The sequence below is a fragment of the Scyliorhinus canicula genome, chromosome 19 (assembly GCF_902713615.1).
Source record: "Scyliorhinus canicula chromosome 19, sScyCan1.1, whole genome shotgun sequence".
NCBI classification, from domain to species: domain Eukaryota; kingdom Metazoa; phylum Chordata; class Chondrichthyes; order Carcharhiniformes; family Scyliorhinidae; genus Scyliorhinus; species Scyliorhinus canicula.
The window spans coordinates 53,820,930-53,848,730 of NC_052164.1; the positions used below are offsets into that span (position 1 = coordinate 53,820,930).

General features: G+C 46.5%; 1 protein-coding gene across 2 annotated transcripts in view; it reads right to left on the reverse strand.

Annotated features, from left to right (window-relative positions):
- ddx42 (DEAD (Asp-Glu-Ala-Asp) box helicase 42) overlaps positions 1 to 27,801 on the reverse strand; it is a 146,735-nt gene that overhangs the window by 99,775 nt on the left and 19,159 nt on the right. Inside the window, exons 2-3 of one of the 2 annotated variants that reach the window (XM_038779390.1) lie at positions 27,074 to 27,301; positions 14,852 to 15,011 (exon numbers count right to left, since the gene is read on the reverse strand). In XM_038779390.1, the coding sequence (XP_038635318.1) occupies positions 14,852 to 15,011; positions 27,074 to 27,294 (381 nt within the window). In that variant the 5' untranslated portion in view covers positions 27,295 to 27,301. Of the gene's footprint in view, positions 1 to 14,851; positions 15,012 to 27,073; positions 27,302 to 27,801 lie in introns of those variants that run through there. The other variant, XM_038779391.1, reaches the window with a different exon arrangement.

A 27,801-nucleotide genomic window follows, 5' to 3' on the forward strand; every position in this document is an offset into this window, starting at 1 on the left:
ATCTTAACATGGTTCTTGACCCTAGGTTGGATTGTTTGTGCCCCAAGTCCTTGAACATGTCAGCAATGGCAAGGGAATTATTGGGGTTTGTAGAGCAAATGGGAGGAGTGGACCCATTGTGGTATGGGCAACCGAGGGCGAAGAAATTTACGTTCTTCCCGGTGGGCATAGGGTGTTTTCCCGAATCGATTTATTTGTTATGGACAAGACGTAGTTGGTGGGGGTGGTTGGGGCAGAGTATTCAGTGATTGTGGTGTCGGACTATGAGCCACATTTTGTGGATTTGTGTGTAGAGAAGGGGGGATCCTAGCGACCGCAGCGGAGGCGGTCTGTGAGATTGTTAGCTGATAAGGGGCATGTGAGAGGTATGGGGTGGCTTTACGCACATACGTTGAGCTTAATAAAAGTGAGGAGGTTTTGGTCTCCGTGCTGTGGGAGGTGCTGAAAGGGGGGAGGGGAGGGGGGGAGGAGAGTTTATTTTGATCAAAGTGCATAGAGATAAGATGGAGCAGTCGGAAAATCAGAGGTTGGTGGAGGCCATTTCAGCAGTGTATCGGAAGTACTCGATGGCCCCTGAGGAGGGGTTATTGATAGAAAGGAAGAAGCTCTAGATGGAGTTTGAGCTTCTGTCTATGGGAAGGCAGTGGACCAGTTGTGGCAGTTTAGAGGGGCGTTATAAGAGAATTGAGAAAACGCCACTAGGCTGCTTGCGCACCAGTTGAGGCAGCAGCGAAGGAGATTAGGGATTCAGGGGGCAGGATGGTCACTGAGCCAGGTTAGATGTATGGAGTGTTTGAGGCCTTCTACCAAGGACTACACAGGTCGGAGCCCCCGGGGGGAGACACGGGCATTGGACGGCTTGGATTTCCCGGTGGTGTAGGAAGACAAGGTCCAGGGGCTGGGCACTCCAGTTGGGCTGGAGGAGGTGATGAGGTGTACTGGTCGATGCAGACTGGGACGGACCTGAGTCCAGATGGATTCCCATCAAAATTTCATAAAACGTTAACTACGGAGTTGGGGCCTCTCTTAGTCGAAATGTTTAATGATTCGATTAATAAGGGGGAGCTTCAGCACACGCTGAAACAAGCATCAATTTCACTTATTCAAAAGATGGATAATGATCCAGAAGAATGTGGATCGTATTGATAGACATTGTTTTTGAATGTAGATGCCCTGTTGTTGGCCAAGGTGCTGGCAACGCACATGGACGATTGTGTGCCGGATGTGATAGGTGAGAACCCAACGGGGTTCATGAAGGGGCGCTAGCTATGGTCTAATATTATGTTATAACCTGCCTGCTTACCATTGGCTGGGGACTAATGACAATCCCACAATCCTATGGGAGTATGAGGTTCCCCAATGAGGGGGGCGGAGAAATCATTAGCAGACTCCCTGCATAAATAGAGCAGGCCAGTTTGGAACCAGCAGAGAGAGAGAGAGAGTGAGCAGCAAGGGAAGTTGGTGCTGCTGTTGTATAGAGAGAGAGAAATACAGCACAGAACAGGCCTGTCGGCCCATGATGTTGTGCCGAACTTTTATCCTAGGTTAATCATAGACGTTTGGACAGAAAGGGCAATTTATCATGGCCAATCCACCCAACCTGCACATCTTTCGACTGTGGGATGAAAACGGAGCACCCAGAGGAAACCCACGCACACACGGGGAGGATGTGCAGACACCACACAGAGTGACCCATGTCGAAATCGAACTTGGGACCCTAAAGCTGTGAAGCAATTGTGCTATCCACAATGCTACCATGCTGCCCTTAAGAAGAAATTAATCTACACTCCATTATTCTACCCTAATCCATGTACCTATCCAATAGCCGCTTGAAGGTCCCTAACGTTTCCGACTCAACTACTTCCACAGGCAGTGAATTCCATGCCCCCACTACTCTCTGGGTAAAGAACCTACCTCTGACATCCCCTCTATATCTTCTACCATTTATCTTAAATTTATGTCCCCTTGTAATGGTGTGTTCCACCCGGGGAAAAAGTCTCTGACTGTCTACTCTATCTATTCCCCTGATCATCTTATAAACCTCTATCAAGTCGCCCCTCATCCTTCTCCGTTCTGATGAGAAAAGGCCTAGCACCCTCAACCTTCCCTCGCAAGGCCTACTCTCCATTCTAGGCAACATCCTGGTAAATCTCCTTTGCACCTTTTCCAAAGCTTCCACATCCTTCCTAAAATGAGGTGACCAGAACTGCACACAGTACTCCAAATGTGGCCGTACCAAGGTTTTGTACAGCTGCATCATCACCTCACGGCTCTTAAATTCAATCCCTCTGCTAATGAACGCTAGCACACCATAGGCCTTCTTCACAGCGCTATCCACTTGAGTGGCAACTTTCAAAGATCTATGAACATAGACCCCAAGATCTCTCTGCTCCTCCACATTGCCAAGAACCCTACCGTTAACCCTGTATTCCGCATTCATATTTGTTCTTCCAAAATGGATAACCTCACACTTGTCAGGGTTAAACTCCATCTGCCACTTCTCAGCCCAGCTCTGCATCCTATCTATGTCTCTTTGAAGCCGACAACAGCCCTCCTCACTATCCACAATTCCACCAATCTTCGTATCGTCTGCAAATTTACTGACCCACCCTTCAACTCCCTCATCCAAGTCGTTAATGAAAATCACAAACAGCAGAGGACCCAGAACTGATCCCTGTGGTATGCCACTGGTAACTGGGCTCCAGGCTGAATATTTGCCATCCACCACCACTCTCTGTCTTCTATCGGTTAGCCAGTTCGTTATCCAACTGGCCAAATGTTCCACTCTCCCATGCCTCCTTACTTTCTGCATAAGTCTACCGTGGAGAATCTTATCAAATGCCTTACTAAAATCCATGTACACCACATCCACTGCTTTACCTTCATCCACATGCTTGGTCACCTCCTCAAAGAAGTCAATAAGACATGTAAGGCAAGACCTACCCCTCACAAATCCGTGCTGACTATCCCTAATCAAGCAGTGTCTTTCCAGATGCTCAGAAATACTATCCCTCAGTACCCTTTCCATTACTTTGCCTACCACCGAAGTAAGACGAACTGGCCTGTAATTCCCAGGTTTATCCCTATTCCCTTTTTTGAACAGGGGCACGACATTCGGCACTCTTCAATCCCCTGGTACCAACCCTGTTGACAATGAGGGTGAAAAGATCATTGCCAACGGCTCTGCAATTTCATCTCTCGCTTCCCATAGAATCCTAGGACATATCCCATCAGGCCCGGGGGTCTTGTCTATCCTCAAGTTTTTCAAAATGCCCACCACATCTTCCTTTCTAACAAGTATCTCCTCGAGCTTACCAGTCTGTTTCACACTGTCCTCTCCAACAATATGGCCCCTCTCGTTTGGAAATACTGAAGAAAAAATACTTGTTCAAGACCTCTCCTATCTCTTCAGACTCAATACACAACCTCCCGCTACTGTCCTTGATTGGACCTACCCTCGCTCTAGTCATTCTCATATTTCTCACATATGTGTAAAAGGCCTTGGGGTTTTCCTTGATCCTACCCGCCAAAGATTTTTCATGCCCTCTCTTAGCTCTCCTAATCCCTTTCTTCAGTTCCCTCCTGGCTATCTTGTATCCCTCCAGCGCCCTGTCTGAACCTTGTTTCCTCAGCCTTACATAAGTCTCCTTCTTCCTCTTAACAAGACATTCAACCTCTCTTGTCAACCATGGTTCCCTCACTCGACCATCTCTTCCCTGCCTGACAGGGACATACATATCAAAAACACGCAGTACCTGTTCCTTGAACAAGTTCCATATTTCACTTGTGTCCTTCCCTGACAGCCTATGTTCCCAACTTATGCACTTCAATTCTTGTCTGACTGCATTGTATTTACCCTTCCCCCAATTGTAAACCTTGCCCTTTTGCACACACCTATCCCTCTCCATTACTAAAGTGAAAGTCACAGAATTGTGGTCACTACCTCCAAAATGCTCCCTCACTAACAAATCTATCACCTGCCCTGGTTCATTACCAAGTACCAAATCCAATATGGCCTCCCCTCTGGTCGGACAATCTACATACTGTGTTATAAAAGCTTCCTGGACACACTGCACAAACCCTACCCCATCCAAACTATTTGATCTGAAGAGTTTCCACTCAATGTTTGGGAAGTTGAAGTCACCCATGACTACTACCCTGTGACTTCTGCACCTTTCCAAAATCTGTTTCCCAATCTGTTCCTCCACGTCTCTGCTGCTATTGGGGGGCCTATAGAAAACTCCCAACAAGGTGACTGCTCCTTTCCTATTTCTGACTTTAACCCATACTACCTCAGTAGGCAGATCCTCCTCAAACTGCCTTTCTGCAGCTGCTATACTATCTCTAATTAACAATGCCACCCCTCCCCACCTCTTTTACCATCCTCCCTAATCTTGTTGAAACATCTATAGCCAGGGACCTCCAACAACCATTTCTGCCCCTCTTCTATCCAAGTTTCCGTGATGGCCACCACATCGTAGTCCCAAGTACCGATCAATGCCTTAAGTTCACCCACCTTATTCCTGATGCTTCTTGCATTGAAGTATACACACTTCAACCCATCTCCTTGCCTGCAAGTACTCACCTTTGTCAGTGTTACCTTCCCCACTGCATCACTACGTGCTTTGGCGTCCTGAATATCGGCTTCATTAGTTGCTGGACTACAAATCCGGTTCCCATTCCCCAGCCAAATTAGTTTAAACCCTCCCGAAGACTACTAGAACCCCCCCCCCCCCCCCCCCCCCCCCCAGGATATTGGTGCCCCTCCGGTTCAGATGCAACCCGTCCTGCTTGTACAGGTCCCACCTTCCCCAGAATGCGCTATAATTTTCCAAATACCTGAAGCCCTCCCTCCTACACCATTCCTGCAGCCACGTGTTCAACTGCACTCTCTCCCTATTCCTAGCCTCGCTATCACGTGGCACAGGCAACAAACCAGAGATGACAACTCTGTCTGTCCTGGTCTTTAACTTCCAGCCTAACTCCCTAAACTTGTTTATTACCTCCACACCCCTTGTCCTACCTACGTCGTTGGTACCAATGTGCACCACAACTTCTGGCTGCTCACCCTCCCCCTTCAGGATCCTGAAGACTCGATCCAAGACACCCCTGGCCCTGGCACCCGGGAGACAACATACCTTTCGGGAGTCTCGCTCGCGACCACAGAATCTCCTATCTATTCCCCTGACCATTGAATCTCCTATTACTGTTGCTTTTGTAAATAAATGTTATTTCTTTGTATCCTGAAAACACGTGCTGGATTCTTCGTGGCCCTCACAAAACTGGCGACGAGGGTTAAAGTGAATAGCTGTCTCCACTGCTGAAGCCACCTCCCTGGATTTTTGTTGGATACAGGTTGGAAGTTGTTTTCTATTACACCATGCCTCTGTATGGACGTTTGGATGTTTTTGATGCTGCGCTGGAAAGCTGGAACCAGTATGCACAACGGATGCGTTACTATTTCCGGGCAAACAACATCGCCGAAAACAAGCGCCAGGTGGTCATATTGCTGACCGAATATGTTTGGGGTGATTAGGAGCCTTACTGCGCCGGACACCAAAATGTTTGATGAACTTGTGAACTTAATGGGGCAACATTTTAACCCAACCCCATCCACGATAGTCCAACGTTACCGGTTTAATACCGCTGAGAGGACCCCAGGAGAATCTCTTGCCGACTTTCTATCCAGGCTACGCAGGATTACGGAGTACTGTGACTATGGTGAGATCTTGTCAGAAATGTTATGCGACCGTTTAGTTTGCGGTATTAACAATGCGGCCACCCAGAGAAAGTTGTTAGCCGAGCCAACATTGACTTTTCAACAGGCCATTCAAATAGTATTGTCCCAAGACAGCGCAGAACGAGGAGTGCAGGAGCTACAGGGAATGGAGGTGCATGCCTTGGGGCGCAACCCCTTCCGTCCGAAAGCGTCCCCCTGCACCCCTGCGGTACCTTGGGCGAGGCGAAATCCGGATCGTCGCCAGTGGCCGTTGGACATTCCTCCCCGAAGGGAGCCTTCTCCAGAAACAATGGATGAGGAGCCATGTCCGTGTCAGACTTGTAGACGCCGACCCCGTCGTGGACGCCGGTCCTGGGGGCGCCAGAGGCGCCGTTGTTCCGACCGAAACTGGGGCAAGCCCAGGGGCCGTACCTTTCTATTGGATGAACCTGCGGCGACTACCCCCGAGGACGTGGAGACGGAGAATGACTGCCTGCAGCTGCATTGTGTGGCAGCGCCCCATGTGGCCCCCATTAAAGTGACAGTACGGGTCAATGGTCACCCGCTTGAGATGGAGTTGGACACTGGCGCAGCGGTCTCAGTGATCGCCCAGAGAACATTTGACCGCATCAAGCAGGGTATACAGACCCTTACCTTAACCGACAGAGGCCAGATTGGCCACCTACATGGGGGAACCATTGGACATTGCAGGAACTACAATGACCCCTGTTGTTTATGGACGCCAGGAGGGGCGTTTCCCACTTATCGTGGTGCGCGGCCATGGGCCCAGCCTGTTGGGTCGGGACTGGTTGCGCTATTTGCGGTTGCAGTGGCAGCACATCCTCCAAACAGTTTCTGGAGGGTTGACTGAGGTGCTTGGACGATACCCAGATGAATAAGGGCAGCACGGTAGCATGGTGGTTAGCATAAATGCTTCACAGCTCCAGGGTCCCAGGTTCGATTCCCGGCTGGGTCACTGTCTGTGCGGAGTCTGCACGTCCTCCCCATGTGTGCGTGGGTTTCCTCCGGGTGCTCCGGTTTCCTCCCACAGTCCAAAGATGTGCGGGTTAGGTGGATTGGCTATGCTAAATTGCCCATAGTGTCCTAGAAAATAAGGTTAATGTGGGGGGGGGGAGGGGGGGTTGTTGGGTTACTGGTATAGTGTGGATACGTTGACTTGAATAGGGTGATCATTGCTCGGCACAACATCGAGGGCCGAAGGGCCTGTTCTGTGCTGTACTGTTCTAAATTCTAAATTCCAGCCCAGTTTGGGTAAAATAAAAGGGGCTGTAGCCCGTATCCAAGTCGAACCAGGAGCCACGCCGCGCTATTTCCGGGCGCGCCCGGTGCCTTTACGCCTAGCTCGAGAAGGTAGAAGGGGAGCTCACTCGTTTGGAGACTTTGGGTATCATCAGGCCCGTCCGTTTCGCTGACTGGGCAGCACCAATTGTACCTGTAATTAAGCCAGATGCCACAGTTCGCTTGTGCGCCGACTATAAACTTAGTGAATACGGCTTCGCGACTCGACCGATACCCAATGCCTCGCATAGAGGATCTCTACGCAAAGCTTGCAGGCGGACTCTTGTTCACAAAATTAGATATGAGTCACGCCTACTTACAGTTGGAGCTGGACCCTGCCTCCCGGCCATATGTAACGATTAATACACACCGGGGCCTGTATGAATATACATGTTTGCCCCTTGGAGGATCCTCTGTCTGCGCTATTTTTCAAAGAATTATGCAGGGCATTTTGAGAGGTTTACCGCGTGCTGCTGTCTACTTAGATGACGTTTTGATCACAGGGACATCGGAGCAGGAACATTTGGAAAATTTGGAGGCTGTCCTTAGACGTTTTTCGGAGGCTGGAGTCCGTTTACGTCGCACAAAGTGCGTTTTTCAGGCGAAGGAAGTTGTCTACCTGGGTTATTGGGTGGACCGCGAAGGTTTGCACCCTGTCGCAGAGAAGGTGCGCGCGATTCAACAGGCCCCCGCCCCGACTGACACTTCGCATTTTCGTTCGTTTCTCGGCCTCGTAAACTATTACGGAAAGTTCCTCCCCAATCTGGCAACTATGCTGGCCCTGTTGCACCTTCTGGTGAAGAAGAATCACACCTGGGTTTGGGTCAGCCGCAAGAAACCGCTTTCCGGCGGGTAAAACAACAATTGTCACCGTCTGGGTTACTAACCCACTATGATCCTGGAAAGCCTTTGCTCGTCACATGTGATGCATCCCCGTATGGTATTGGGGCCGTCCTGTCCCACAAGATGGAGAAGGTAGCTTTCGCCTCCTGCACATTGAGTGCAGCGGAAAGAAAGTACGCGCAGATCGAGAAGGGGGGCCTGGCAGTGGTCTTCGCGGTGAAACGTTTCCACCAGTACGTATATGGCCGCCACTTCACTATCGTGACTGATCATAAGCCTCTGCTGAGACTTTTCAGAGAGGATAAGCCAATAACGCCTATTGCTTCCGCACGGATCCAGCGCTGGGCTTTGTTGCTCGCTGCATACGAGTATTCTCTGGAGCACAAACCAGGAACCCAGATAGAGAATGCCGACGCACTGAGCCGACTGCCTTTATCGACCGGCTCCATGTCGCCCCCCCACGACCGGTGAGGTGGTTGCAACCCTAAATTTTATGGACACCTTGCCTGTCACAGATCCGTGAGTGGACCCAGACGGAGCCAGTCCTGTCAAAGGTTCGGCACATAATCTTGTATGGTGGGCAGCATAGACAGCTCCCAGGCGAGTTGCAGGCATTTTCCTCCAAGCTGTCCGAATTCAGCGTCCTTTCGTGGGGGACGCGTGTGATTGTCCCAGAAAAAGGACAGGAGCTGATACTGAGAGACTTGCACAATGGGCATCCAGGTGTGACCAAAATGAAAATGTTGGCCCGGAGTTATGTCTGGTGGCCAGGCCTCGACACCGACATTCAGAAGGTGGCCCAAAACTTCTCCATTTGCCAGGAGCATCAGAAACTTCCGCTGGCCACGCCCCTACATCACTGGGAATGGTCAGGGCGGCCTTGGGCTCACTTGCATGCAGATTTCGCCGGCCCTTTTCAAGGATCCATGTTTCTGCTATTAATCGACGCCCAGTCTAAATGGCTAGAGGTGCATAAGATGGGAGGCACAACGTCCTGCGCAACAATCGAGAAGATGCGTTTGTCTTTCAGTACGCATGGCCTCCCCGAGGTGCTGGTCACGGACAACGGCACTCCGTTCACAAGCGAGGAGTTTGCGAGGTTCATGAAGATGAATGGCATACGCCATATCCGCACTGCCCCGACCCCCCGGCTTCAAATGGGTTGGCGGAGCGCGTAGTGCAGCCATTCAAACGAAGACTAAAGAAGCAGTCTTCCGGGTCGATGGACACGAGACTGGCTCGGTTTTTTTTTCATATAGGACCACCCCCCATGCGGTGACTGGGGTAGCTCCCGCAGAACTCCTAATGGGCCGGAGACTTCGCACCCGCCTTAGCATGGTTTTCCCGGACATTGGCGCAAAAGTACGTTGCACACAAGAACGGCAGGGACATGGTTTTTCTCGTCATCTGCAGATTCGGCAGTTTACGCCCGGTGACCCACTGTTCGTTCGGAATTTTGCTGGTGGTGCCCAGTGAGTCCCTGCCGTAACCTTTCGCCAAACGGGCCCTATCTCTTACCAGGTGCAAGCCCCGGGTCGTCTCCAGCGCAAACATGTAGTCCATGTTCGGTCCAGAAGACTATCCCTTCCAAACATTCCCCGCCCCAGAAGCTCATTTCTACAGCCACAGAGAACAGACAAAATGGAAAGTATGCCTCACAATCTTCCTCTGGTGCCTCACTCAAAGCCTGCACAGGTCGTGACAGAACCGCGTGGAGATAAAGACGCCGAGATGACAGAGGCAGCAGACTTTGACTCCGAGATGGAGACACAAGACACCTCAGAGGGGGAATCCTCGGGCCCACGGACCGTGGATGTACAACCGTTGCGCCGTTCATCACGGAAGCGCCGGTCTCCATCTTGCAAATGGTGTCCGGTCTGCGGCAAATCGAGTCCAACGCCCTCCTTCGCCAGGGTCTTCGGTGGATTCCTTGGACTTTGGGGGGGGGGGGGGGGGGATGTTATAACCTGCCTGCTTACAATTGGCTGGGGACTAATGACAATCCCACAATCCTATGGGAGTATGAGCTTCCCCAATGAGGGGGGGCGGAGAAATCATTAGCAGACTCCCTGCATAAAGAGAGTTGGCCAGTTTGGAACCAGCAGAGAGAGAGAGAGGAATGAGCAGCAAGGGAAGTTGCTGCTGCTGTTGTATATATGTGTTATTGTAAATAAATGTTATTTCTTTGTATCCTGAAAACTCGTGCTGGATTCTTCGTGGCCCTCACAAAATATTAGAAAGTTATTAAATGTGGTGATGATGTCCCCGAGGAATCAGGAAGCGGAGGTGATAATATCTATGGACATGGAGAAGGCATTTGACCGGATTGAGTGTGAATACCTGTTTGAAGAGTAATAATGCAATCTGAGTGAACAAATGTGGAATTCTCTATTTGGTAGGAAGAATAAAAAAGCTTATTATCTAAATGGTGAAAGATTGCAGAGCTGAGGTGCAGAGGGATCCTAGTGCATGAACTATACAGTTACAAGTAATTAGGAAAGCTGATAGAATGTTATCATTTATTGTGAGAGGAATAAATTACTAAAGGTTATGTTTCAGTTAAACAAAGCACTGGTGAGAACACATCTGGAGTATTGGTCTCCTTATTTAAGAAAATAAGTAAATACATTAGAAGCAGTTCAGAGAAGATACTCATGGACAAGGACAAGAGGGGTCCGAAAGGAAGAGTACTAAATTGGGGAAAGGCAGAGTATAACAAAATAACAAATGAGCACGGGTGAGATCCCGGAGGACTGGAGAATTGCTAATGTTGTCCCTTTGTTTAAGAAGGGTAGCAGGGATAATCCAGGGAATTATAGACCTGTGGGCTTGACGTCAGTGGTAGCCAAACTGTTGGAGAAGATACTGAGGGATAGGATCTATTCACATCTGGAAGAAAATAGACTTATCAGTGATAGGCAGCATGGGAGGGAAGGTCATGTCTTACAAACCAAATAGAATTCTTTGAGGAAGTGACAAAGTTAATTGGTGAGGGAAGGGCTGTAGATGTAATATATATGGACTTTAGTAAGGCGTTTTATAAAGTTTCCCATGGCAGGTTGATGGAAAAAGTGAAGTCGTATGGGGTTCAGGGTGTACTAGCTAGATGGATAAAGAACTGGCTGGGCAACAGGAGACAGAGAGTAGTGGTGGAAGGGAGTGTCTCAAAATAGTGGTGTTCCACAGGGATCCGTGCTCGGTCCACTGTTGTTTGTGATCTACATAAATGACCTGGAGGAAGATATAGGTGGTCTGATTAGCAAGTTTGCAGATGATACTAAGATTGGTGGAGTTGCAGATAGCGAGGAGGACTGTCACAGAATACAACAAAATATAGATAGATTGGAGAATTGGGCAGAGAAATGGCAGATGGAGTTCAATCCTGGCAAATGCGAGGTGATGCATTTTGGAAGATCTAATTCAAGAGCGGACTATATGGTCAATGGAAGGGTCTTGGGGAAAATTGATGTACAGAGAGATCTGGGAGTTCAGGTCCATTGTACCCTGAAGGTGGCAACGCAGGTGGATAGAGTGGTCAAGAAGGCATACAGCATGCTTGCCTTCATCGGAAGGGGTATTGAGTACAAGGGTTGGCAGGTCATGTTACAGTTGTATAGGACTTTGGTTCGGCCACATTTGGAATACTGCGTGCAGTTCTGGTCGCCACATTACCAGAAGGATGTGGATGCTTTGGAGAGGGTGCAGAGGAGGTTCACCAGGATGTTGCCTGGTATGGAGGGTGCTAGCTATGAAGAAAGGTTGAGTAGATTAGGATTGTTTTCGTTGGAAAGACGGAGGTTGAGGGGGGACCTGATTGAGGTCTACAAAATTATGAGAGGTATGGACAGGGTGGATAGCAACAAGTTTTTCCCAAGAGTGGGGGTGTCAGTTACAAGGGGTCACGATTTCAAGGTGAGGGGGAGAAAGTTTAAGGGAGATGTGCGTGGAAAGTTTTTTTTACACAGAGGGTGGTGGGTGCATGGAACGCTTTACCAGCGGAGGTGGTAGAGGCGGGCACGATAGCATCATTTAAGATGCATCTGGACTGGTATATGAACGGGTGGGAACAGAGGGAAGTAGACCTTGGAAAATAGGAGACAGGTTTAGGTAAAGGATCTGGATCGGCGCAGGCTGGGAGGGCCGAAGGGCTGTGCTGTAATTTTCTTTGTTCTTTGTACTAGACTCACACAAGAATGGCCGAGTTGACTTACAAGGAAAGGTTGGAGAGGTTAGATTTGTATCCACTGGAGTTTATAGTAAGAGGCAACTTGATCAAAACCGTTAGAATACGGAGCAGTATTGACAGGGAGGTTGTGGATGTTTCCTCTTGTCGGAGAATCTAAACCAGGGGTCACTTTTTGAAAATAAGGGATCGCCCATTTAAGACAGAGATGAGAAGAAATGTTTTCTCTCAGAGGGCCATGAGTCTCTGGAACGAAAGGGAAAATGCTGGAAATTTCAGCAGGTCTGGCAGCATCTGTAGGGAGAGAAAATAGCTAACGTTTCGAGTCCAATGACTCTTTGTCAAAGCTAACAGACAGAAAGTGGGAATTTTTTATACCAGGAGTGAGAATGAAAGATGAGTCATAGCCACAGAAACCCAGGGAAACTGGGTGCTAATGGCCACAGATACCAAGGTGAAAGAGTGTTAATGGCAGTACCCAGAGAGGACAAAAGATGTAAACGGTCAAACAGCAGGGAAACTAACATCAGAGGATGACCTGTGGGTGTGGGGGGAGGCGAAGGGGGAAGCAAAGAGGAGAAAGGTGCAGGAAAGGTGGATAAGATTGGGGGGGGGGGGGAGAGAAATTAAATGTATATTAAGAAAGAAAGAAATGGTAAAAGACAGTTAAAATGAAATGAAAACAAATGGGTCGAGGTGGGGCTGATCATCTGAAGTTGTTGAATTCGATGTTAAGGCCAGAAGGCTGTAGCGTGCCTAACCAGAAGATGAGATGTTCAGCTTGTTTAGATCATAGAATTTACAGTGCAGAAGGAGGCCATTCGGCCCATTGCGTCTGCACCGGCTCCTGGAAAGAGCACCCCACCCAAGGTTAACACCTCCACCCTATCCCCATAACCCAGTAACCCCACCCAACACTAAGGGCAATTTTGGACACTAAGGGCAATTTATCATGTCCAATCCACCTAACTTGCACATCTTTGGACTGTGGGAGGAAACCAGAGCACCCGGAGGAAACCCACGCACACACGGGGAGGATGTGCAGACTCCGCACAGACAGTGACCCAAGCCGGAATCGAACCTGGGACCCTGGAGCTGTGAAGCGATTGTGCTATCCACAATGCTACCGTGCTGCCCAGTTGTTCCTCCAGTTTGCGTTGCGCTTCACTGGAACATTGCAGCAGGCCAAGAACAGACATGTGGGCATGGGAGCAGGGTCTTTTGTTAAAATGGCAAGCAACAGGAAGGTCAGGATCCTGAATGCGCACAGACCGAAGATGCTCAGCAAAGCGATCACCCAGTCTGCGTTTGGTCTCTCCGATATAGAGGAGACCACATTGGGAGCAGCGAATGCAGTAGACCAGATTGAAAGAGGTGCAAGTGAAACGCTGCTTAACCTGGAATGAGTGTTTTGGGCCTGGAATGTTAAGCATGGGAGAGGTAAAGGGGCAGGTGTTACACCTTCTGCGATTGCATGGGAAGGTGCCATGGGTGATGGGAGAGGTACTGGGTATGGTGGAGGAGTGGACTAGATTGTCTCGGAGGGAACGGTTTCTGCGGAATGCTGACAGAGGGAGTGAAGGGAAGATGTGTTTGGTGGTGGCATCACACAGGAGTTGGCGAAAATGGCGGAGGATTATGCTTTGCAAACGGAGGCTGGTGGGATGAAATGTGAGGACGAGGGGGATCTTTGGAACTGTCTTCCTGAAAAGGCAGAGGAAGCAGAATCTTCGAATATTTTTAAGACAGAGCTAGATAGATTCTTGATTAATATGGGGGTGAAAGGTTATTGGGGGTAGGCAGGAATGTGAATTTGAAGTTACAATCAAATCAGCCATGATCTTACTGAATGGTGGGGCCGACACAAAGGGCTGAGTGACCTACTCCTGCTCTTAATTCAAATATTCAGGAGTAGAATTTCTACTTTTGAATAGAGCTAGCCTCCATGGGATGAGAAGGGAGCTAGCCAGGATAAAATTAAACTAAGGTTGATAAGGAAAACTGAAATGGGGCAATGGTGATCTACAAGGAGGAAATATATCAGCTACAGACTAGCTACATTAGAAAAATTGTAGACGTTAAGGGAACCAAAGAGGGATCATAGATAGAATCATAGGATTTACAGTGCAGAAGGAGGCCATTCGGCTCATCGAGTCTGCACCGGCTCTTGGAAAGAGCACCCTAGCCAAGCCCACACCTCCACCCTCTCCCCATAACCCAGTAACCCCACCCAACACCAAGGGCAATTTTGGACACCAAGGACAATTTAGCATAGCCAATCCACCTCACCTGCACATCTTTGGACTGTGGGAGGAAACCGGAGCACCCGGAGGAAACCCACGCACACACGGGGCGAACGTGCAGACTCTGCACACACAGTGGCCCAAGCCGGAATCGAACCTGGGACCCTGGAGCTGTGAAGCAATTATGCTAACCACTATGCGACCTATGAATGGGTGACAGAGCGCATCTTCTACATTTGTTCTGGGGTCACATGGACTGAATCCCAATATTACCCACAATCCGTGTAATAAAAGTCTGACATTGAGTTAGGCATTTGTAGAAGGCAAGTTCGTAGAACCAAGAACTCTGCCGACTCTGTTCACCCAACGGTCAATGTTCTCTCTTCCCAATTCTTCATTGAAACCAATGTTGGAATCAATCCGGTAAACCAAAAGGTGCAACAGCAAACAGAGTTTGTGGGCTGAGTTTTGTGGTAGATGTTGACAGTTAGTGCCCAAAATGCATTCTGAATACACTGAATAATTCTCATCCTGAGGCAAAAAAAGGGAAAACACAAACATCACCTCCACTTCTGCCATGTATGCATCCAATGGATCTTCCTCACTGTCTTCAGAGTCATCACCCTTAGAAGCAAACTGCTGTCTGGTTGGAGAATTTTCTGCAGGGATGTAAGGCAAATCGACATTTGCTGAACTGTCATCTTCATCGTCATCTTCAAAATACCTAGAAAACGCAATTCTAATGTGAAGATTTTGTGTAGTTGGAAGTAGCACCATATGACAGGTTAAATAGAATCTGCTTCCATTCGACATGCTTTTTCTTTTACACAGCAATGTAGTCAGATGAGAAAGCATATTTTTAAAATATTTTTAGTTGTTAAGTATTCACATCAGATTGGGGAAGAGGAAACACTTCAAATTTCTCAAGATGAGGGCATTATGTTTATTTTGAAGTTTTGATTTGCAGAATTTAATTTGAAAATAGTATACTCTTACTCAAGCGCAATATATATATATATATATATATATATATATAGTACTCAAGCAGGTGATTTGATCGGCTGCTTCTTCTTAATGGCAGAGTAGAATTTAGTACAGTTTTCAATTAAAACACACCTTGAAACTAACAATCATTTTTTCCTGGTAAAATTCTACGCTCTTCTAAATCAGTGTGAAATATAAAAGAAATAGAACAGTCACATCGCACTGAATTGTATTAACTTCCAGAACACAGGTGACTCCAAACTAACATTAATGCAGCCCAATGCTTTCCCATACATAAAACGGACTGCAGTAATCTCTTACTTCTAGGATTACCCATCTACCACTGCTCTTCCCCATTGCAGGGCTATCAAGGAGGAATACAATCATGTTTTATCCTATCTGATAGTGACTAACTACGCAGAATGCAACTGTTCCACACGATCAGGCAGTGTATTTATCTAATAGGTAAAGTCGCCATTTACCCAGTTGACCATAGACTGCTTTCCGCTTTGGTGGGAAGAGCTGACTGGTGGTGATTTAACCCGAGGATCACCAGACCTCAGGCAAGGGGGAAGCTTGAGAAGGTGGACCTTCATGAGTAACCTTAGCCGGTACGGGAATTGAACCCACACTCTGCATCAAACCAGCTATCCAGCCAACTGAGCTAAAACAGCTGCCCTTATTTATCCAATAAATCATTAGGATAAGGCAAACTTATTTAGCCTCCTTAAACAGTGGGACTCTTAAAGATATTGTATATATTTGGCAGAAATAACGGTGGAATTTTTACCCGCTCTAGTAGCGTGGTTGGAGGCAGGGAGGGCAGCAAGTGAGCAGCCCATCATCTTCCTGCCTCCACCTCTACGTAGACCAAGGTGGGGATGTCTGTGGTTTGCTTGCCCATATACTGCTGTCCATCGCCCTTAGGTGGCAACTAATGACTATGTAAGAGCCTCATCCAGCGGCTACTTATATTCACCTTGTCGCAGGTAGACGTTTTGCCACGTGGCATGTACAATAAGTAAACCTGTGTGAGCTGTTTGTCAGTCATCGGAGAGGGGTGGGTTGGGGGTTCCCTCCTTCAAAGGCAATAAATCAGTGCCTTTTTGAAAGACTTGGCACTGGGAAGAGGGGTGGGCAAGTCTGAGCCTGCTGGGAGCCACACACCCTCAGCCTTGCCCCCAAAACCCTTCCTGCCATTACCTACCTTTGGCGGGGGTCACAAATAATAATGATAGGGAAGTCGCTGCCTTGGAGTGGAGACCACTGATTATTTATAAAGAACATTGTATAGTCACCGAAGGTAAATAAACCTGCAGGGCTACGTGGATAGAGGGGCAGAATAGGGCTGACTGGATTACTGTACAGAGACCCGGCATGGACTCAATAGGTTTAATGGTCTCTTTCTGTGCCATAATAATGACACTATGACTCTAATAGCCAACAGTTAACAATGAAAGGCCAAAACCTGAAGGCGGCTGCGTGGGTTGAGAAGACATAACAAGCAAAGTTATATTCCATTCGAAGTGTATTTTGTCAAAACCACCTTATTAAGCAGAATGGAAATAGGCCCAACCAAGAAACACATCAGCTGGGAAATTAAACAGAAAATGCGTGAAAAATCTCAGCAAAGTAAGGCAGCACTGTGCACAGTGCGAAACAGAGTTCATGCGTTCGATCTTCCAGCTATGCTGCCCGGAAAGGCTTCTCGCAGTGTGGCCGATGAAAGCCGGGAGACCCTGCTCCAGAGATCTACCAGGCACGCAACGCCTTGCGAGATTCAGTGCAATGGGCACGATCAGTTTTTGGCAAATCTGCACATTGGAGCAAGGCAAAAAGCCTGATTCAAATATGCAGATTCCGGAGGCTTTGGGATTCAATCCCTTCAGCTTGGGGACCTCAGGTGAGCATCGTTTGATACTTGTTCCCAAACACGGGACCGGATGGAACGGCACTCGTGGGGGTCTCCCAGGCAGGGTAATGCCCTGGCACTGTTGGTGCCACCTGGGCACCCTGGCACTGCCAGGCTGCCACACTGGTACTGCCAGGCTGCCACACTGGTACTGCCAAGGTGCCAGTAAGACATTTTTTGTACGCGAGCAATTGGGCTGGGGTTACCCGCATGGGTGTTTGAGCTCCCTGTTGTAAATAGAAAACGCGCTGTGCGCGGTGTGGCCGCGCGTTCACCATTTAGACCCCTTGTGCAAAGCAAGTCGCGGTGAATAGCCACATGTTTCTCGGCACTGCGAAACGTGCTCGCTCAGGAACATTTTGGGAAGATCATAAGAACATAAGAACTAGGAGCAGGAGTAGGCCATCTGGCCCCTCGAGCCTGCTCCGCCATTCAATTAGATCATGGCTGATCTTTTGTGGACTCAGCTCCACTTTCCGGCCCGAACACCATAACCCTTAATCCCTTTATTCTTCAAAAAACTATCTATCTTTACCTTAAAAACATGTAATGAAGGAGCCTCAACTGCTTCACTGGGCAAGGAATTCCATAGATTCACAACCCTTTGGGTGAAGAAGTTCCTCCTAAACTCAGTCCTAAATCTACTTCCCCTTATTTTGAGGCTATGCCCCCTAGTTCTGCTGTCACCCGCCAGTGGAAACAACCTGCCCGCATCTATCCTATCTATTCCCTTCATAATTTTAAATGTTTCTATAAGATCCCCCCTCATCCTTCTAAATTCCAACGAGTACAGTCCCAGTCTACTCAACCTCTCCTCATAATCCAACCCCTTCAGCTCTGGGATTAACCTAGTGAATCTCCTCTGCACACCCTCCAGCGCCAGTACGTCCTTTCTCAAGTAAGGAGACCAAAACTGATCGCGCCCCATCTTCCATGCCCGTGACCTTTCATCAGAACTGGGTAAAGTTCGAGATGCAATAAGTTTTGAACAAGGGGTAGGAGGAACAATGATTAAAGAAAGGGCTGAAGAGCTGGCTTTTAAAGCAGACCAAGGGAGGCCAGCAGCACGATTCAATTCCCGTACCAGTCTCCCCGAACAGGTGCCGGAATGTGACGACTAGGGGCTTTTCACAGTAACTTCATTTGAAACCTACTTGTGACAATAAGTGATTTTCATTTCAGAAGTGTGATAGGGTGAGACAGGAAAGGTTGAATTTCCACCCTTCATCCGGCTTCACATGGTCCATGTCCGACTCTTCCCTCTATACCCACCCTGCCCATGTAACTGTCTAACTGCTTTTCAAAGGACAAAATTATCCCGCCTCAACCTCTGCCAGCCCGTTCCAGATGTTCACCACCCTGTGTGAAGACATTTCCTCTCTGGTCTCTTTTGAATCCCTCTCCTCTCACCTTAAACCTATTCCAAACAAACCAGTTGGACTTTAACATGGTGTTGTAAGACTTCTTACTGTGTCCATCCCAGTCCAAAGCCAGCACCTCCACCACAGAAACAGTGTCAAAGATGCTCAACCTGGGTGAGTTTCTTTCTGTCAGATGTTAAAGAGCAGACTGAGCTATTCAACTTAGCAAGGCAATATTAACTTGTTCAACAAGCCAGAGGTCCAGGTCACATGACCCTCACCTCTCCACCAGGTCTTCAACAAATGATGTACACGAGTCACCTGCAATTTGACTATGTCTCAAAGACTAAGTGTCCCAGCCAATATGGCTTGAATGGTTGATTTGATTTATTATTGTCACATGTATTAGTATACAGTGAAAAGTATTGTTTCTTGCATGCTGTACAAACAATGCATACCGTACATAGGGAAGGAAGGAGAGACTGCAGAATATAATGTTACAGTTATAGCAAGGTGTAGAGAAAAGATCAACTTAATACGAGGTAGGTCCATTCAAAAGTCTGATAGCAGTAGGGAAGAAGCTGTTCTTGAGTCGGTTGGTACGTGACCTCAAACTTTGGTATCTTTTTCCTGACGGAAGAAGGTGGAAGAGAGTATGTCCAGAGTGCGTGGGGTCCTTAATTATGCTGGCTGCCTTTCTGAGGCAGCGGGAATTATAGAGTAAATGGATGGGAGACTGGTTTGCGTGATGGACTGGGCTACATTCACAACCTTTTGGAGTTTCCTGCGGTCTCAGGCAGAGCAGGCTCCATACCAAGTTGTGATACAACCAGAAAGAATGCTTTCTATGGTGCATCTGGCGAAGTTGGTGAGGGTCGTAGCTGGCATGGCAAATTTCCTTATTTGAGGGGTCTTTTGTGTTCACAGACAGAGTCCGTCTCCTGCTGGTCAGCTGGGTTATCAAATGCAATTGGCCTTTTATAGCTCTCTTTGAAGTTATGTTGTGCACGAGTGGCTCCTCAGAGAGAACGAGGTGTGCGTTATCCCAAAACTGCAAAATGGCTTATTTTATTTCTGGGGTCACAGACAGACATAGGTTCTGCCATTTTAAGGACTGTGTTCAGCCAAGGTCCCATTTTAAAATTTAGAATGAGCAAAAGTATATATATTTTATAAAAAGGTAGCGTACGGTCACGGTCCGCCACGAGGGGTTTCTCTGTTCTCACCTTCCATCCCACTAACCTCCGCATTCAACGAATAATTTTCTGCCGCTTCAGCCACCCCATCTTCCCCTTCCATTCCAGCATTCCAAAGGGACTGTCCGCTCTGTGATACCGTGGTTGACTTCTCAGGTTACCCTAACATTCCCTTTCCCATGCAAACTGCCCTTTTACCTTTTCTCGCCACACCGTCCAAGGCCCCAAATACTCCTTCCAGATGACGCATGTACTTCTTTCAATTGTATTTACTGTATTCACTATTCACAATGTGGTCACCTTTATACTGGGGAGACCAACCCCAGATCGGATGACCACTTTGTAGAACACCTGTCATTTCAATTGTGCGGATGGCTTGCTCTCACGCTGACATCTCTTTCCTTGGCCTGCTTCACTGTTCTGGTGAAGCTCAATGTAAGCTTCGGGGACAGCACCTCATCTTTCAGTTACGTATGTGGCAGCCTTCTAGACTCAATGCTGAGTTCAACAATTTCTGACTGTAAACTCTGTCCTTACTTTGTTTCCTTTGCTTTGCTCGTTTAATTTCAGTTAGTACTTGCTCTAGGCACATTGTTTGTTTCTTTTCTTGCTCTATCACCACTGACCCGGGAAGACTTTGGTCAGTTAATCTCGCCCAACTTTCACCCTATCACATCCTTACTTTGGTCTTTTCCCGACACACCCCTTGCTCAAAACACATAATATCTCAAACTATTTCCAGTTCTGATGAACGGTTCAGAATGAAATGTCAACTCTGTTTTCCGCTCGATACAGATTCTGCCTGAACTGATTTTCCTCCCAGTATTTTGCTTTTATTTTGAAATTCAGTGTTATTCTGCTTTTCAGTTCATGAATTACTTACATCATAAGAAGTTTTACAACACCAGGTTAAAGTCCAACAGGTTTCGAATCACTAACTTTCAGAGCGCAGCTCCTTCATCAGGTGAGTGACAGCTAGTGATTCGAAACAAACCTGTTGGACTTTAACCTGGTGTTCTAAGACTTCGTACAGTGCCCAACCCCAGTCCAACGCCGGCATCTCCACATCATACTTGCACTTGACAACTAGTCTATCAAAGAACCAGTGTTAAAAAGCAAATACACACACACCTTTTCAATACAAAATAAAATTGATATGTTTTTTTCTAAAGCTGCTTTGCATTGCCAGTGCTGCTAGCTTCCAATGCACAGCTTTTGTACAGCCAATGGCAACACCAATTTAAACGTACAAGGCTGGCAGGAGGAATACTCTTTCCAGTTGTAGGATACTGCAACTGATCCAATATTGAAGCATCTCACAGTTTTAAACATTTTAGCTATGCAACCAATTCAGTAGCTGTGGTGATACAGCAATAGTACAGCAAGATGCATTCATCAGAATTGTTCAGCTGGTCCCACGGCATTTTTGAAAGAAAATCTAACAAAATGGGAAACCAAATACACAACACACTATGGTTTGTTTATCCAATAGAGTAATGTGTGGCTCAAAAGGTGACCATTTCGCCCATGTTGGCCATCTGCAGAACAATCCATTCCATTTATTCCCTCCCAGCTCTATCCCAGCAGCCTGCAGGTTTATTTCCCACAAGCGTTCATCCAATTTCCGCTTTCATCACCCTCACAAGCTGCAAGTTCCAGATCATTATCACTCACTGTGTAAACATAGGAACAAGGAGCAAGAGTAGGTCATTCATACCCTCAAGCCTGCTCTGCCATTTAACAAAATCATGGTTGATCAGATAGTAAACTCAAATCTGCGCCCCCCTACCCACAATTAGCTTTCACTGCCTTGTTTATTCCAAATCTATCCATGTAGAGAACCCTGTATTTGTTCTTCTGTTCAGGAACAGCTATGTTTTATTTTTGATTCGTTCACGGATGTGGACTTCGCTGGCTAGGCCAGTCTTGGGCAGTATCTCAGCCTCAAGAATGTATGCTTCCGCTCCGGGGAAGTGGGTTCTGCAGTGGCTGAAAAGTCCGATCCTGATCCGCAGACTCTGCCACAGGTTTGGCAGGTGGTACTATCCGTGGTGGGTGGATGGGACGCTCCAGATTCTGCGCTCTCCTTCCGCTGTTTATGCTTGGCCTCCACATGCTCCACCCTACGATACTCAAAAGTGATTGCCGCCTTCACAGATGCCTTTTCTCTAGCTTGTGTGCTCTAAGGCAAGCAATTCACAAGTGTTAGTGGGGATGTTACATTAAATGCTAGGCCAGTATTTGTTGCTCATCTCTAATTGTCCTCGAGAAGGTGGTAGTGTGTCATGCTGCGTAGGTACAACCACAGAGCTGTGAGGAAGAGAGTTCCAGAACTTTGAGCCAGAGACAGTGAAAGAACAAGGATATCGGTCCAAGTCAGCATGGTGTACGATTTGGAGAACTTCCAGGTGGTGGTGTTCCCATGATTCTACTGTCTTTGTCCTTCTAAGTGATAGAGGTTGTCCTTCTAGGTGGCAGGGGTTTGGAAGGTGCTGTTGAAATTGTCTTGTTGAGCTGCTGCAATGCATATTGTAGATGGTGCACACTGCTGCTGTGCATCTGTAGTGGATGGAGTGAATGTTGAAATTGGTGGATGGGATGGCAATCAAGTACAATGTGGGAGTTTGCAGCACATGCTTTAAAATTGTGTCATGAACGCTATATGGCCTCTCTTGATTGCTTGAGCCAAAATGCATCACCTCACACTTCTCTGTGCAAAATTCAATGTTCCACTTTTCTGTCCATTCTGTTATCCGAGCCTTGTCCTGCTGCAGTCGATTGGTATCATCCCCTGGCAACTTAACAGTGCTCAGGATGCACCCGAGGGGTCATATGTGGCTTGGTACAGGAGTTTGGAGAAACTCAGGGGAGTGCCAGTGCAGTGAAACTAGTTGTCTCCCAAAAAGTTGAAATTACACCTGCAAGTAGAGGCTGAAGTGCAGACATGAATCCAAGGAGAAGCAATCTCGGAAGGTGAGATTTAAACCCTGTGAAGGGGGCCATTGTTGAAGTTGTCCTAATGGGAGCAACTTTTGGGGAGAATTCCAAGGAGAGGTGAAGCTGGGAATACCTTGTGAGACATAGTTTGAACGTGATTGTTTGACTTGGTGTGTAGTGATGTCTAGGTGGATTCATTAAAAATCCATAGGCTCAGTGTAGAAGTCAATATTTTTCCCACTTCTGGACTGTGGTAGAAAGATTCAACAACACTCGTTATGGAAAAATAACTAGACTTTATTTATGAACAGACTGCATGCAGTAATGGCTGAAACTTGAGGTCAGAGGCAGTTAGTATTACTGCTGATTCCTTCCTAAGCTCGCGCTTTCAGAGAATCAGCTCAGTATTTATACATTATCAGAATCAGGATTACGTGACTACAGCTTAGTCAGGAATTCGATCAGAAGTATAAACATAAGCAATATCATAAAACAAGCGTCACCTTGCTGACCTTCCAGGACTCTTTGTCTCATCTATCATACCATTATCTTGTCCTTTGATGGAACATTAAAAGGTCGGAGGAGACTTGTTCCTTCCTGACCCTTATCTCGTCTTATTTAGACTGCTTTGGGTTATGACGAGTTACTCTGATCAGAAGTTGCGGAGGTAAGGCATTTCGGAACTGCTTGACCTTCTCCAATCTTATTCAGGCTTCAAGTCATGCAAAGTCAGCTTTTCTTACATTGTACCAAGTAATTGACCAGTTTTCCCATCATGCCATTACTTATTTCGTGCAACATCACATCAGTCTTGGCTGCATCTGCCATTTACTCTGTCGTGTGATGCTTTCAATTAATCGTAGAATCTATAGTGCAGGAGGCCAATCAACCCATTGAGTCTGCACTGGCTCTTGGAAGGAGCACTCTGCCCAAGCCCACACCTCGTAACCCCACCTAACCTACGGGCAATTTAGCATGGCCAATCCACCTAACCTGCACACCTTTGGACTGTGGGAGGAAACTGGGGCATCCGGCGGAAACCCACGCAGACATGGGGAGTATGCGGTTAGTGACCCAAGACGGGAATTGAACCTGGGACCCTGGAGCTGTGAAGCAACTATGCTAACCACTGTGCTACTGTGCAGCCCCTCATGGCCGCCCCAGATGAATTACAGTTCATCTGTTCATTTACATGTACCTCATACTTACCCTGAATGTTGGAGTACAAGATACATGTTGCAAATGTGTTTCATCTTTCTGAACTAGTTTAGTAAAGTTTGTTTTTGTTTGCTCAAAACCAGTGGAATTTTGTGGCTTTATTCACTGAGCAGGTGTCTTGAATCTGAATCTTTATTTACTTTAAAATAAAACATTATTGGCCTTTAAACAGATCATCCCCCCCCCCCCTCTTTCAAAGTTTGCAGATGATGCAAAATTGAGAAGTGTAGCTAAAAGCCATTTTAAGGCTATAACAAAGTGCAGAAGATGCCACTAAACTGTAGAAAGAGCATTTAAATGGAAAACAAATTTAAACAGATGAATGTGAGGTGGTACATTTTGGAAGAACAGAAACCTAAAGGGGTAAAAGAACAAAAGGATCTAGGGGTATACATTGACAAATTATTAGATGTAACAATGCAAGTTAACAAGGTTATAAAGATGCAAACAAAGAACTGAGGTACATTTTAGAAGAATGGAACTGAAAAACAGGGAAGTTACATTAGAAACCCATATAAACCTAGGTTAAATCACTTCCCATATCTTATGTAATACCTCATCTCTCCTTTCATTCAAACAATCCCATAAAATAAGCTCTCTCGTAAATCTCTCTAAAATTGTCCAAGACACGATGCCGGACCCTCTTGAACTTGTTGACATGATCCCATTAAGTGCCAGTTTCACACACACACGCCACTTTATGTCTGGAACAGTTAAATCTAAAGTGAGTGTGTGCCCATGCTTCCAAACTACAGCATTTGCTTTAAGATTGGACTTCCATCATTACCTCTGGGATCATAAAGTCCAAAGTAAATCTCATCAGTTTTCTGAGTTAAATGCTTAATCTGCTGTATCAGTTCAATTTCTCTTTGTGTCCTTTCCAAGTGACTAACTGCACAGTACTCCAGCGGGGACTGGGTCAGTGCTCTAACTGTTCACTGTTGCCTCTTTTTGCAGGAAGGCGAGATGAGGTAGAAGATCAGCCATGATCTTGTTGAATCGCGGAGCAGGGGCAAAGAGTCAAATGGCTTACTTCAGCTCCTATTTCATATATCCTTACGGGTTATGTGTCTCTATCGCTAGCTGTACACCAGAGCGTGCAGGATTTTTGTATTTGATGCATATGTCAAGTATTAAAGGCCATAATATTGAATTCCAGTTTTCCATAGTTATCTTAAGCTGCCGATATACATCAACATCTCTTGGTGCCAAGGTTTTGGATTCATCCACCATTGAGAAAACTGAAGTAAGGACAGTCCACTCCAAACCATAAAATTCAAAGAGAGCAGATCAGCAAGTATGAAATCTGAATGCAAACAAAAGTCTGTGCTTTGTGGCCTGGTTTTCCAGGACTGACAAACTGTATTTGAGGGACTGTTGTAGTGCTCTTGTACAATATATTGTTTATTTCTTTAGCTGGAGGCTCAGACATGGCGGGGCGACCAAATCCGGATGAGGTAAGTGTGGCTGGGCAGGCAGGCGCATGAGCGGGTGACAGCGAGAACCCCGAGACAGACAGGGAGCGAGATGGACATATATACACACACACAAATCATTTCCTCCTCTCCCTCCCTCCCCAAAAATCTATCCAAAAAGCAAGCCAGGACAGGAGGAAAACCCAGGTTGAAAGCCACCCTACTTCCAACCCACACTTTCATATGAATTTTGCTCTGCAGAGCATATGTCAGCTCTGAGTGTGTACCACCAAAGGTGAATACAAGGTCAGTGCTAGTTAAACCCAACACCTTTGCTCAATCTGGGTCCCCACATTTCTCTGGTGACCAGGACTCGGGATCTAGTCTGTCGCTCTCTCTATCTCTGCTTCATAAGCAAAGAGACAAAAAAAGGTTTTATTCGTTCACTCTGCTGCTTGGCACTTTTTAAACAGTCATTTTTATTAATTGTTGATAGATTATAAATATATTGCTTTGACTTTTTAAAATTTATATTTAATGTTCTGCCAAATCTTATCTTGCTGAAATTTGATCAGACCCTTGAGCAAGAAAAAATTTGAAATGTAGTTCAACTTCCCCTTCCACTCCCTATATGAAAAGGTTGGAAAAGCCTTGTCGACATCTATCATTCCCTTTATATTTCAACTTATTCCCTTGCAACATTCACATTAATTTCATGCAGTGTTAATACTTGTGACACTAATAAAGATTATTATTATCTGCTGTCAGCCTCAATCCCCAATGTTTCCAGATCACTTTGAAATCGTTTTTCTCCCCTATTGTTGGCAGAATGCTCCCAATTCAAATCAGTAAGGTACACCAGAGATACAACTTTCTGTCTTAAAAACATATAAACTTACATCTGGCAGGTTTTCAGTTTGCAAAAATATTTGAAGATATGGATGCAAGATTCTAGCTTGCCTTTCGATTCAGTCTTGAGTAATCAGGGAATCATATTCCAAAATTAGACAATATACAAACTTTATATTTAATACATGGAGAATATTTAAAGTGCATTCAGGGCAGCATGGTAGCACAGTGGTTAGCACTGTGGCTTCACAGCACCAGGGTCCCAGGTTTGATTCCCTGCTGGGTCACTGTCTGTGTGGAGTCTGCACGTTCTCCCCGTGTCTGCGTGGGTTTCCTCCGGGTACTCCGGTTTCCTCCCACAGTCCAAAGACGTGCAGGTTCGGTGCTTTGGCCATGCTAAATTGCCCTTAGTATCCAAAACGTTTAGAAGGGGTTATTGGGATAGGATGGAAGGGTTTAAGTGGGTTGGTGCAGACTCGATGGGCCGAATGGCCTCCTTCTGCACTGTATGTTCTATGTTCTGCTTTGAAACAGTTTGCAATTATTTTAAAGTTAAAGCTGTAACCAAGTTATACATCAGATTTGTCAGCTGTTGTGACCCACTCAATTTCAATTTGTAAGAAATATTTTTCTTGCAACAGTCCACAAAAGAGAGCAAATAACTGCAGCAGCTGGGCTTCAATTAGAAATTTCAAAACAAAGAAAGACCGATAAGATTTTAGTAAGACTAAGATATTAAGGGGTGCAGACCAATGTGGGTAAATGGAGTTAAAATACAAATCAGCCATGATTTAATTGAATGGAACAGGCTTGAATCGCTTCCTCATGCTTGTACAGTGGTGAGGTTATTTCTTTATATTTTCCCCTCTGGTCAGTAATTCCAATCTGTCGACAGCTCATTCTACAATACTCACGCATTTTCTTCATCGAAGTTTGGCCGTTTAGAGCCCACTTTGTAGAAACAAGGTGTTTGAGCAGGCTGTGTTTTTCCATAACCTCCAGGCGGGCCCAACGGACCGAATACAGAATGTGATGTCTTTGGGAGCTTTGGTTCTTCCTTCTTCCCAGGTACAATGGCAAAGCCACCAAAACCAAATCCCCTCTTTGCTCCACTGCCTCCTTTATTCCAATTCATTCTTTAGCTGCATGAACATAAATCACGAGTGATTAGTGCTCCCGAAAACACTTTCAACCAGAGACTTCATTTAAACAATGACAGCTAGGAAAAGATCTTCTAGTCCTTCATGCTGCCTTTTGAATTTAAAAGGAAAATGAAAAAGAAAACACTACCCAAAAAAACCCAAAGACGTAAACTACACGAATAGGATCAGAGATTATATTAGCAGAACAGTCAGCAAGATGTCTGACAACCATTAATTAGCTATACATTTAGGAAGAAAGGCTTTATCAGCAGGATAGCTAGGTGTGAAATAAACATCACACCGAAAATATATTGTGAGTTTAACATTTTACGAACCATTAACAGTGCTTGTAGGATTGTTGGATTAATACACTAAAGTTTCTTGGATAGCAGCCACATGGATTCTAGTAGTTTGTTCGGATTCTCAGTTCGGTTGACTTGAGGCCCTGCCTCCTAGTGATCCCACTGGGTGGGATTGCTGTCCTTGCCCACTTATTGGTA